The 12,823-nt window shown below is 37.0% G+C and overlaps 1 protein-coding gene across 1 annotated transcript; it reads left to right on the top strand.

The window, feature by feature from the left end:
- Positions 1-7,788: 7,788 nt before the first annotated feature.
- Positions 7,789-11,793, top strand: LOC113303134 (receptor protein kinase TMK1-like). Its single transcript, XM_026552135.1, has 2 exons — positions 7,789-10,283; positions 11,042-11,793. Exons 1-2 carry the CDS (start codon positions 7,973-7,975, stop codon positions 11,569-11,571), a joined length of 2,841 nt encoding a protein of 946 aa, XP_026407920.1. The 5' UTR covers positions 7,789-7,972; the 3' UTR covers positions 11,572-11,793.
- Positions 11,794-12,823: the final 1,030 nt, after the last annotated feature.

The raw sequence follows: 12,823 nt of genomic DNA on the forward strand, positions 1-12,823 counted from the left end.
AAGAACAAACCATGTCCATCAATAGTCGTGATGCAAAAGTGTTTTTAGAAAGATTCATTGTAATCAATAGGGAGGTCGCCTCATATGTTGCATTGATAATGCAAGCTAAGAGAGGCCGGGAGAGCGGTCTTATGGATTGTGATGTTGAAAGACAGGTTCGTACAAAATGGCAGCGAAAAAATGGCAAAAATTTTCCTTTCGAAAGTTGTTATCATATTTTGAAGGTGTTGAAAAATTATAATCCAGAAGTGTTAGCATCTAATCAACAAGTACTTGAAAAGTCACCATACAATTTTTTTTCGTCAACACCAAAATCTTAACCATTTTCACCAGGTCTATCAAATTCTTCACCAGATACAAACATCCAAATGTCAACTTACTTCTCAATCATGATGATGCTAATAAAAAACTTGTAGGAAGAAACAAAGCAAAACTTGCTAGAAAATTAGCTCAAGAAGGTGGAAGTTCTGATGGATTTAACATGGCGGAGTTTATGGAACATCAGAAACCCGTCGAGAAGCAAAGAACGGTTGACAAGAAATTTCAAAACCTGGAGAATAAAAAAAGTCACCTTTCTCAAGAAAAATTTGTGTATGACTATGACAAGCATAACATTCTTCAAGCTGACACTTCAATTATGAACCCTCATCAAAAACATTTATGGCAAATCGAATTCAACAAGATTCAAACACAGATTGAACAACAAGCGAGATTTAATAACAACCAACCTAGTGATGATGATGATGATGATGATGATGACTTGATGATGAGTTCGATGTAGTACAACCTCTAGATAATTGATGTATATATTAAGTTTTAATTTGAAGTGTTGCATTTTAATTTGGAATATTGTTGTTGCATTCTACTTAATATTAGTTTGAAATGAAAAGTTGATTAATTTGAAATGTTGTTGAAATCTACTTAAATAAGTTTCACTCATTAACCTAATATTGAATAAAACAAACTACGAACAAATTAACAGTTCAAACTAAAATACATAACTTAATAATTGCGCCCACCCGCTCTTCCATACTCTGCCCAAAGATCCACTCTCAGATATTCTCTTAAATCGTCATACATATCCTGGTTTTGGATGTAATTAGTCATTCGCGCATAAGTTCTTGCAGGCACGCCTCTTTGTGGTTGAATCTCAGGCCTCGGAACTTCATATTCATTGTTAGTCCACTCTTCATGACGACGGGGTTCCTGAATTACCATGTTATGAAGAATTATGCAAGTGAGCATAGTCTTGTGCATTTCACGAGGACTCAACCCACGCTATGACCCACAAATGGTAGCGAACTTCCTCTTTAAAATTCCAAAAGCGTGTTCCACATCCTTCCTCACTGCCATTTGGTGTTCGTTAAAATGCCAGTATGAATGGCCCAATGCACCGGCAGTGGGCTGACGGTAACATAGAACCAAGGTTGACCATTTTGGGTAGATACAATCCGCAAGATAATATCATGAGTGTACTGATGCCCGTTGATTATGAAACAGACTTGGAGAAAAATTCCATACTTCATATCTTCAAGCAGAGGACACTTGTGCGAAAGATCAAAAAAAGCGTGCCATATCCAACAATCATAAGAAGAAGAAGCTTCCAGGATAACGGTTGGTTTCAGATAATGACCTTTATATTGACCGGCCCAATAAATAAGGCATCATTGCTATACCCAATGCATACAATCAAGACTACCTAACATTCCTGGGAATCCCCTTTCCTCATTCTCCCTCAATATTTGTCTAACATCTTCCTCAGTTGGTTTTCGTAAATATATTTGACCAAAATGATTAATCATCACTTTAAAAACAATGAAAGGTAAGTGAAAGAAGTTGTTTTACCCATACGAAGGTACTCACGCTGGTTTGCCATAACCTAGAATCCTTAAAGCCGAAGTAACTTTTTTTCAGGACTATGACCTCTAATATTCAGTGCATCAAATTGATAACTAAATTGAGGTTCTACTCGTTAAAACTCTTCAATAATATTTTTCACCATATGCCGAGGCATGTAGAATCGACCTTGAAAATTTTGATCAGAATACACACAATTGGGAAGAAAATAATCGTGCATCAGCTTCTGCTGGTAAAATTCCCTCCCTCAACATGTATATCTTCTTGAGAATACTTCTTTTGGCTCTGAAACTCTAGGTATTTGGCCCAAATGTATAGAATGTCGATTAGTTTATTATCTTCAGCTTCCTCATCGTCAAGTTCTTGCAACTTCCTTTGATGCATTTCTCGCTGTAATCTAAACCGATTCATAATAACATTCCTCTCTTAATTGGATCTCGTCATTGATGATTATGGAATCTAAAATTGCGGATACAAATACAAAAATTGGTAAAATATATGTAGAAGTAAGTGTGAGTGGTTCGAAGAAGTATATGGGCGTATGTATAAAAAGGGGGGGGGGGGGGGGGGGGGGGGGCGGTGGATATAGTTGTTATAAAGTAGCCGTTGAGCGATATAGTGTCAAACGAGCCATATAAACAAAATCGTGCGATGGTAACTATGACACCAACGATATTCACATTATCGCTAGCGCTCTAATGAATAACTGTCGCTAAAACTCGATCGATTAGTGGTGTTCCCATAGTAGCGTAACTCATTTGCCATACCACCTAGTATTAGACATATAGATACTGTAAGTGTGTGTACTGCCTGTGTGCAGAGTCTCTGTCAGTCAATAGTTGACTAGTCTGTCTGTGTGATTCACATGTGTGCTGTATTGTTATTACAACTCATGATTAGCTTTAAATACACGGTTGTAAAATACTCTCCAAAAGAACAATTACAATATTATCAATACTGATAGTTTAAACAATTTCTCATGGTATCTATCGGTTCGATCCAAGGGAATTGATATTTCTTCATACAATAATTCTTCTCCAAATACCTTTTTTCTCAACATCTTTTCTGCAGATTTTTGAATCATACAATCTTTTTCAATATCTTTTTCAGATTCAATTCTTTCTTGTCTATTTTAGGTCAAGAATTTTTCTAATCAAAATCTTTTATCAACAAGTTTTCTGGTTTCGTTTGATTCATCATTGTCAAACATTCGTATGTCCATCAAAGTCTACACAAGAAGACGCAATATGAATAACAATTCCGCTGCTTTGGAAGGTAATTTTACTTTACCTTTCTCCAATATTGGAAATTTTGTATCAAAAACTCGATTCTACAAATTTCTTGATCTGGCGTGATCAGTTTGAGTCGATTTTGTACTCTACTTCTTTGTTTGGTTATGTTAATGGGGAAGAATTAGAACCAAACAAGCAAATTTTCATCAATGCAAATATTTCTCTCAGTCCAAAGTGGGTTTATTGGAAGAAGGCTGATTCTTTTGTTATGAGTTGTTTGAAAGCTACGTTATCACCTGTTGTCTCTGGAGATGTATTGGGTCTTTCCATTGCTAGGGAGATATGGTCTTATCTTGAAGTTAGTTTTCGAAATCAGTTTATGGCTCATAAAAGTATGTTGAGAAACCAGTTATATGGGTGCAAGAAAGGTAATTCTTCAATTCTTGTCTATCTCCAGAATATAAAATCTATTGCAGATTCTTTGGCATCCATAGGAGAGAAAGTTAATGAGTCAGATTTTGTAATCCATGTGTTGAATGGCTTAGAAGGGAGTTTGATAATTTTGTGATTTCTGCACAAAATAGAGAAGTGCCTTTGACATTTGCAGAGCTTAAGCCTAGATTGCTTAGTCATGAGCAATGGTTACTTTATCAACATCAAGATAGGAGTATGGTTTTTGATTCACAACAACCTACTGCTTTTTACTCAAAGAATGTTAACAATTTTACTTCTGGAAATGGGTATGGTAAAGGAAAAGGGAAGAACTCTGGAAGTGGAGGATATAATAATAACAAGAATGTGCAATATTATAAGTCTAGTGGGTATTCTTCTGATGGTTACAAGTCAAATGATGGTTCTTCTAGTTCTACAAGTGTAAATGGTAGAAGGGATTTTTCTCAAGTGGAACGTCAGATTTGTAGGAAGAAAGGTCATTATGCTAGTAGGTGTCATTTTCGATATTATCCTCCCTCTGCAAATATGGCACCGCAACAACAACAACAACCACAAGATTTTACTTGTATTAGTGAAGATATGCATCATTCAAATTTTTCAGCACCATCTTTTCTGAGACACCATAATGGTTAGCTGATTCTGGTGCTACAACTCACATGACTGGTACTGAAGGACTTCTACAACATACTTCTACTTATAGAGGAAAAGAGAAAGTTCAAGTTGGCAATGGTAAGTCTTTACAAATTACTTCTACTGGAACATCTGTTATAAACACACCTAAAACTAGTTTTAGGCTCAACACAGTTCTTTTTGTTCCAGAAATGAAGCATAACTTACTTTCAGTGGCCAAATTTACAGATGATAATTCTTGTTACTTTAAGCTTTATCCTTATGGTTATGAAATTAGGAACTTATCATCTGATGTGTTGCTTGCTGGTGGGACTTTAGTTAACAATTTGTATCCAATAAATACTTCCTTTCTTTCATCAAATGTTCCACTATCACTCTCTGCTTCTTTAAATGCTCCTTCTCAAGTTTGGCATGATAGGTTAGGACACCCATCTAGTCATATTATCCAAAAACTTCATTCTGCTAAACAAATTGTGTTAACTTCTCCTCATTCTTCTTCTTTATGTCATCCATGCCAATTGGCTAAGAGTAAAATAATTGTCTCCTTCTCATGAACAAAAACCTCTTTCTTTGGTTCATTGTGATTTTTGGGGACCAACCATTCCTTCTTTAAATGGTTATAGATATTATATTGTCTTTATTGATGATTGCAGTAGATTTCATTGGATTTATCGAATGGAACTCAAAACATATGCTCCTCAATTTTTGTTCATTTTCAAACCCATACTGAAAATCAGTTTTCTACAAAAATAATTTCTTTTCAAGTTGATGGAGCAACAGAACTTGTTAAAGGAGTTTTCAAAACTATTTTGGAAAAGAATGGTATTAATATTAGAATTTCTTGTCCTGAAACACCACAACATAATGGCCTTGCCGAGAGGAAGCATAGGCACATTACTGAGATGGGCAATACACTTTTATTCAATGCTTTTTGTCCTAAAGAAATGTGGTATGATTCTTTTCTTACAGCTACTTATCTTATAAACAGGATACCAACTAGAATATTACAATACAAATCTCCTTTTGAAGTTCTTTTTGGTGTTACACCTGATTATTCTCTTTTAAATTTTTTTGGTACCATTTGCTATCCTTATTTGGCTCACTCAAGAGCTGATAAATTGTCTCCCAAGTCTGTTAAGTGTATTTTTTTAGGATATAGTCCTTTGTGTAAGGGATATAAGTGCTATAATCCTATTTCTAAAGAGTCTTATATATCTAGGAATGTTGTTTTTGATGAATCCCAATTTTATTTCTCAAATTCTATTTATTCATCCACAGCTGATTCTTGTAGTCCTGCTACTTTTCCCATTATTGACACAATTGTTGCTGACAATAGTCATCCTACTTCTACTATGGTTACTAGGGCACAAAAAGGCATTTCAAAATCTAATCAATTTCCAGATTATGTTGCTCATTCTTCCATAAAATATCCTATTTCTTCTTCTTATGCATCTCCGTTGACTACAGTCTCAGAACCTAAAACTTTTCAGCAAGCAATTACAAATCCTAAGTGGCAAGTTTCTATGAGAGAAGAATATACTGCATTAAGGGAGAATGATACTTGGGATTATGTAGCTCCAGAACCTCATATGAACATCTTAGGCTCCAAATGGGTATACAAAGTTAAACAAAAGTCAGATGGCACTATTGACAGGTTTAAGTCTAGATTAGTGGCAAAAGGATATGGAATTGATTATAATGAAACTTTTAGTCCAGTTGTCAAGAATACTACTGTCAGAGTTGTTCTTTGTACGACTATTTTTCATAATTGGCAAATTAGGCAGTTGGATGTGAGTAATGCTTTTCTGCATGGATATTTAGATGAAGATGTATACATGTCTCGGCCACAGGGGTTTATCAATCCAGATTATCCTCCCAATTATGTTTGTCATCTTAAGAAGAGTTTATATGGGTTGAAACAAGCTCCAAGAGCTTGGTTTCATAGGTTCAGTTCTTTTCTTTGCTCTAATAGTTTTAAGAAGTCACTATCTGATAATTTTATGTTTGTGCTTACTTCAAACCAAGAAATGCTTGTTCTGTTGCTTTATGTTGATGATATTTTGTTAACTGGTAGTTCTTCAATCATGATTGATGCTTTGATTGCTTCCCTCAAGAAAGAATTTGCAATGAAGGAATTAGGAAACTTGGATTATTTTTTTGGGAATTGAAGCTGTTAGGACTTCAGATTCTATATTGTTGACACGGAACAAGTATACATTAGAATTGTTGACAAAAGCTAATATGCTAGATAGTAAACCTTGTGATACTGTTGTTGTCAAAGGTGCAAGAGTCTCTGTTCATGATGGAAATAAGTTAACAGATGCTAGTGAATACAGATCTATTGTTGGTAGCTTGCAATATTTGACAATCACAAGGCAAGATATCTGTTTTGGGGTGAATTATGTTTCACAATTCATGCATGCTCCAACTGATATTCATATGCAGTTAGTTAAAAGAATACTTAGATATTTGAAAGGCACACTTGGACTTGGTGTTACTTTAAAGAAGGATACTTTACAACAGTTAAGAGCTTATACAGATTCAGATTGGGCAGGCTGTCCTGATACAAGAAGATCTACATCAGGATATGTTGTTTTTCTCGGTGCAAATTTAATTTCCTGGTCATTTAAAAAGCATCCTACAATATCTAAGTCCTCAGCTGAGGCAGAATATAAATGTCTTTCAGTTGCATCTGCAGAACTGAAGTGGCTTACAGATTTACTTTCTGAGTTGCACATTATTGTTTATAGACCAACTATTCTTCTTTGTGACAATACTAGTGCTTTATTCTTGGCATCTAACCCTGTTTTTCATGCCAGGACTAAACACATAGAAATTCAATATCATACTATCAGGGAGTTAGTGGAGCAAGGATTTGTCAACTTCAACATGTGCCCAATGGTGAACAGGTTGCTCATATTTTTACAAATGATCTTTGTGCTCCTACTTTTTCCAGATTGTTGCAGAGTTTGATGGACACAACATTGAAGTAGTTGCAATTTGTGTGTGTACTGCCTGTGTGCAGAGTCTCTGTCTGTGCGATTCACATGTGTGCTGTATTATTATTACAGCTCATGATTAGCTTTAAATACACAATTGTAAAATACTCTCTAAAAGAACAATTACAATATTATTGCAATATTATCAATACTGTTAGTTTAAACAATTTCTCACCTAATATGTCAAATAGGCTTTTTTAACCATGTGCATAGAAATAGGCCCAATAGGAAATACACTCCTTTTATGCTCCACAGAGCAGTGAACTAGCTGAATGCAGATAGGCTAAAAGACTCGAGTCTAATGGTGTGCAAAGCCACTGAATATGACGGCTGTTTTCCCATCTTCACAAGTTTTTCCCACAGAAATGCTGAAACAGCCGTGGATTAAGCGTTACAGATTGGTCTGTTCCACGGGGTTGTACAAGGGTAAGGAAAATGCCACATTTTTTTTCTGGTGCTTTTCTCTCCTCTAGAGTAGAGTGAGATATGGTGTGACAGTGGTTGGTCCTAGTTCTCTTTCTCTACAGGGTCCCACGTACATGTGCTGGTCTCAATCACGGACACTGTTATCCTAGTAATGGAGTATCCAGTAGGTCAATACAGCTCACCAGCACATTGTAGATACACTCTTCTCTCTGGTTACCATTTCAGTTCTTTTTCCTTTTCTTTTCTACGCGTCTTTTGTCTTCTGTAAACTACAATGCTCAACCTAAAAAGATCAAAACCCTAAACAAGAGAGAAATATCTACCTCTGCAACTCAGAAACAACCTAGCTTTTCAGTTCTTTCATTTCAGATTATCATGAAAAAAACCCATTTCCAACTTAGGGTTTTGACCCTATTTCTCCTGCTATTTCCATTACTATTACTCACTGTAAACTCTCAAACAAACCCTAATGATGTTGATGTAATGGTTGAATTACAGAAGGGTTTGAGCTCTCCAAAAGATCTAGGATGGTCTGATCCAGATCCTTGTAAATGGGTAGACATTTATTGTAATGAAAATAGGGTTACGCGGATTCAACTTAAAAATTCAGGTCTTACTGGTACTCTTCCAAGCAGTCTGAAGAAGTTAACATCTTTGGAAAGGTTAGAACTCCAAGGGAATCAAATCTCCGGGGATCTACCAAGCTTAAGTGGGTTGAGTTCATTACAAGTAGTAGTGGTAAGTAATAATAAGTTCTCTTCCATTCCTCTTGATTTCTTTTCTGGGCTTACTTCGATTCAAGCGATTGATTTAGATGGCAATCCTTTTACATCTTGGGAAATTCCTGATAGTTTCAAAAGTGCTTCAACGATTGTAAATTTTTCTGCTAATTCAGCTAATATTATAGGGAAAATCCCTGATTTCTTTGACCAAGATAGTTTTCCTGCTTTACAATCATTCCATGTGGCTAATAATAACCTTGAAGCTGGACTTCCTAAAAGTTTTGCTACTTCTTCTATACAATCTCTTTGGTTGAACGGACAGGCAAGTGCTACCAAACTCATTGGAAATATCAGTGTTCTGTCGAATATGAAATCTTTGTCCCAAGTTTGGTTACAAACTAACAAGTTTTCTGGGCCTTTACCTGATTTCACAAATCTAAGTAACCTGAAGGAATTAAATCTAAGAGATAACCTGTTTACGGGTCCTGTTCCTTCATCTCTAACGGGTCTTAAAAGTCTGCAAATCTTAAGCTTGACAAATAATCAGCTTCAAGGGCCTGTACCTGAATTTGATAGTTCTGTGACATTAGACTTGAAGGTGGAAACAAACAGCTTCTGTAAGTCTACTCCTGGTGATTGTGATCACCGTGTCAATACATTACTTTCTTTTGCGAAGTCGCTGGGTTATCCTCTTAAGTTTGCACAAAATTGGAAGGGAAGTGATCCTTGTAACCAGTATTTGGGAATCAGTTGCGATGGTAGAGATATTACTCGTCTTAATTTTCAGAAATCTGATCTTACTGGTTCCATTTCTCCTGATATTGCGTCGCTTAAATCACTAAAAAGAATTGTTCTTGCTGACAATAACCTAACTGGTACTATTCCAGAAGAGCTGAAGGATCTGCCTAATCTCGAATTACTTGATGTTTCAAACAATCAGCTTTCTGGAAAGATACCAGATTTTCGTAATAATGTGGAAGTGAGGACAACTGGAAACCCAGAAATTGGGAAGGATATCCCTTCACCTCCAGGAAGCCCATCTGGTGGTTCACCTGGTCCTTCAGGTAGCGACCCTGGTCCTTCAAGGGGTAGAAGCAAGAAATCGTCGATTTCAGTAGGAGCCATTGTGGGTTCTGTATTTGGGGGAGTTTTTATATTTGCTTTGCTTGGAATGATCTGTTTCTGTCTGTACAAAAGAAAACAAAAGCGGTTTGGTAGAGTTCAAAGCCCCAACGCAATGGTGGTCCATCCTCGCCACTCAGGATCTGATCCTGAGATCCTCAAGATTACTGTTACAGGTTCAACTGCGAATGCTGGTGGATCAAGTGAAAACTACAGCCAAGCAAGCAGCGGCCCAAGTGATACACATGTTGTTGAAGCAGGAAATATGGTGATTTCAATTCAAGTGTTGAGAAACGTTACGAACAATTTTAGTCAAGAGAATATTTTAGGTCGGGGTGGATTTGGAACAGTTTACAAAGGGGAACTAGATGATGGAACAAGGATTGCAGTCAAAAGAATGGAAGGTGGAGTTATGAGTGGTAAAGGATTGCACGAGTTCATGTCTGAAATTGCTGTTCTTACTAAAGTTCGTCATCGCCATCTTGTTGCTCTTCTTGGATACTGTTTGGATGGAAATGAAAGGCTGCTTGTTTATGAGTATATGCCACAAGGAACTCTTAGTCAACATCTTTTTAATTGGAATGAAGGAGTGTTTAAGCCTCTTGATTGGACTAGAAGGTTAAGCATTGCGTTAGACGTTGCTAGGGGTGTTGAGTATCTTCATGGTTTAGCCCAACAAAGTTTCATCCACAGAGACCTTAAACCCTCAAACATTCTTCTAGGTGATGACATGAGGGCTAAGGTAGCTGATTTCGGTCTTGTTCGTAATGCTCCTACTGGGAAGTTTTCTGTTGAAACAAAACTTGCTGGAACTTTTGGATATCTTGCCCCAGAATATGCAGGTAAGTTATTTGCTTTCTGAGAATATGCAATTACTGCTTAGACTGAGAAGCATTTGTTTCTAATTGTGTTTAACTGTATAATACATGCTTACTGCTTAGACTGAGAAGCATTTGTTTTTTCTGGAAAGTTTAGAAACAATCGTATCACACATAGCAATTGTTTCGAATTCTCAAGTAAACTATCAAACATAAGCTGTATTAGGAGAGTTGCTGGTTTCAAAGGTTGTTAGTATTCTTAACGAGCCACAGGTGCAAAACTTTTCAAACTGCGCGTAGAAGTAGAACAGTGAGTCTGCATCTAAGTTCTAGATCTAGTCTCTGATTTTCTACTTGGCGGTCAATTAGATTGAGTTACATGGTCTTTCATTACACATTTACACATTTAATTTGTTTGAAAGATGTTGTATGATTCCATTTAGTTACTAATCTTGTCAATATTGTCTTGCCTTAATTAACTTTGTTTGAAAGATGTCTTAATTCTTAGACATCTCAGATTTTACTTCGTTTGATTACACATTTAGATAAAGATAACTCTTAGATTCAGACACCCAAGAACCTTAATATTTAATTGACCATCACACATTTTCGGAAGTCAGTTCTTAGGCACAGACATTGGAATCATATACTTATGTGTTTGGTTTACCAAGAGATCCCTTTGATTATTCACCAAATATAAAGTCAATACTGTCAACTTTTTTTACGACAATTGTTTTGTCAGGTTAATCAACCTACTGATGTATTCTCTTTCTGTTTGACAGCAACTGGAAGAGTAACGACCAAGGTTGACGTGTACAGTTTCGGTGTGATTTTAATGGAGCTAATAACAGGTAGAAAGGCACTTGACGAAACCCAACCAGAAGAGAGCATGCACTTAGTGTCTTGGTTCCGAAGAATGCACCTCAGCAAAGAAAACTTCTCTAAAGCAATTGACCCTACAATCGACATCACTGAAGAGACAATGGTGACCATTAAAACTGTCTCAGAACTAGCTGGTCACTGCTGTGCAAGGGAACCTTATCAAAGACCTGATATGAGTCACATAGTAAACACAATATCGTCTCTGGTGGAACTTTGGAAACCAGCAGAACCAGATGATGAAGACATGTATGGAATCGATCTCGATATGACACTTCCTCAAGCACTTAAAAAATGGCAGCAATTCGAGGGAAGCAGTAGCAATCTTGAAGCAACGTCTTCTTTCCTTGCTAGTGTGGATAACACCCGGACCAGCATCCCCACTCGACCATCAGGGTTTGCTGATACGTTTACGTCTGCTGATGGGAGGTGAGAATGCTGGCAGGAAGATCAGATTCGGGAAGAAGTTCAGAGAGAGATTTAAAAGGAAGGAGAAGTTCCAATTTCTGTTGTTGATGTATTTCTGGTTTTAGGCCCCACCAAATCCACGTTTGCTCTTCTTCTTTGGGTTGTTACTTCATCTAAATCTTCCAACTCCCACACTTCGTGGGTTTTTTTTCTTAATCCAGAAATTCTCTTTCCTGCAGAATTTGGAGTCTTCATTTTGTTAAATATTTTCTTCTTTTTCACTCGTTGGTGGTGATGGAAAATGGAAATTCTAAAGAGCAATGCTCTCCCGCACCATTTTGCGGGTAGCTATCCCGCTCAAGCGGCTTCTTTACCGTTGGATCACGCTAAAATCCAGATCTAACAGCCTTGAAACCTTTAGGGAAAATGGGGATCTCTCCTGAAAGTGGTGGGTCCTTTCCTGAATGCGAATCTAACCGTTGATTTGATCATCTAACGGTAAAGAAGTCCGCTTGAGCGGGATAGCTTCCCACAAAACGGTGCGGGATAGCATTTGTCAATTCTAAAACTAACACTTCTGGTGTCATATTTTCTAAATCTGCTTCTCTGTGTCTTGAAGACATAGGGAACGCACTGAAGATAGCATACGAAGAATGTTGTAATCTCTTTGAGATGGTAAAGAATCTGTTACCAAAGGATGAGAACAAATATAATCTCTAAATTTCAGTAATGAAACTAAGCAATGGCCCGATGGACCCACTCACAGTTGGCATCACGCAGTGTTGTAAATTTGTAATGCAGCAGGTGCCAGTGGTGTTAGTTCAATAGAATCTTAGAAAGCAGCCGAATGACTTATTTGCTGGCAGAAAGGTGCGTAGGTCTCTTTCAAACTGTCTTGAAACATATTCATATAATAAATACTGGAGAAGAGCCAAAAATCACTTAATCACTTGGACATTCTGTACAGCACATAAAGTTATAAACAGCCGGTGTCTAATATGATTTGTGGGCGAAACTTGGGCGCCATGTTGGATTGATATCATTCCACGTTCTGTGTAGACCCGGGTAAACAGCGACTGTCCAGTATCTCCATTTTTTTTTTAATCAAACCGCATAAGCGAACCATGTGCAAGTCATGCCGTCGATGTCCGGACTATCTCCTCCGTGGTATTTCTCGGTACCTCTCTAGACAAGGAACTTTTCCTGTTTCACCTCTCTAGACAAGGAACATATAAACTTGTTAATTTTTTTCCTTTCTTTTTCACAAATTCCACGTC

The sequence above is a fragment of the Papaver somniferum genome, chromosome 8 (genome assembly GCF_003573695.1).
Source record: "Papaver somniferum cultivar HN1 chromosome 8, ASM357369v1, whole genome shotgun sequence".
NCBI classification, from domain to species: Eukaryota; Viridiplantae; Streptophyta; class Magnoliopsida; order Ranunculales; family Papaveraceae; genus Papaver; species Papaver somniferum.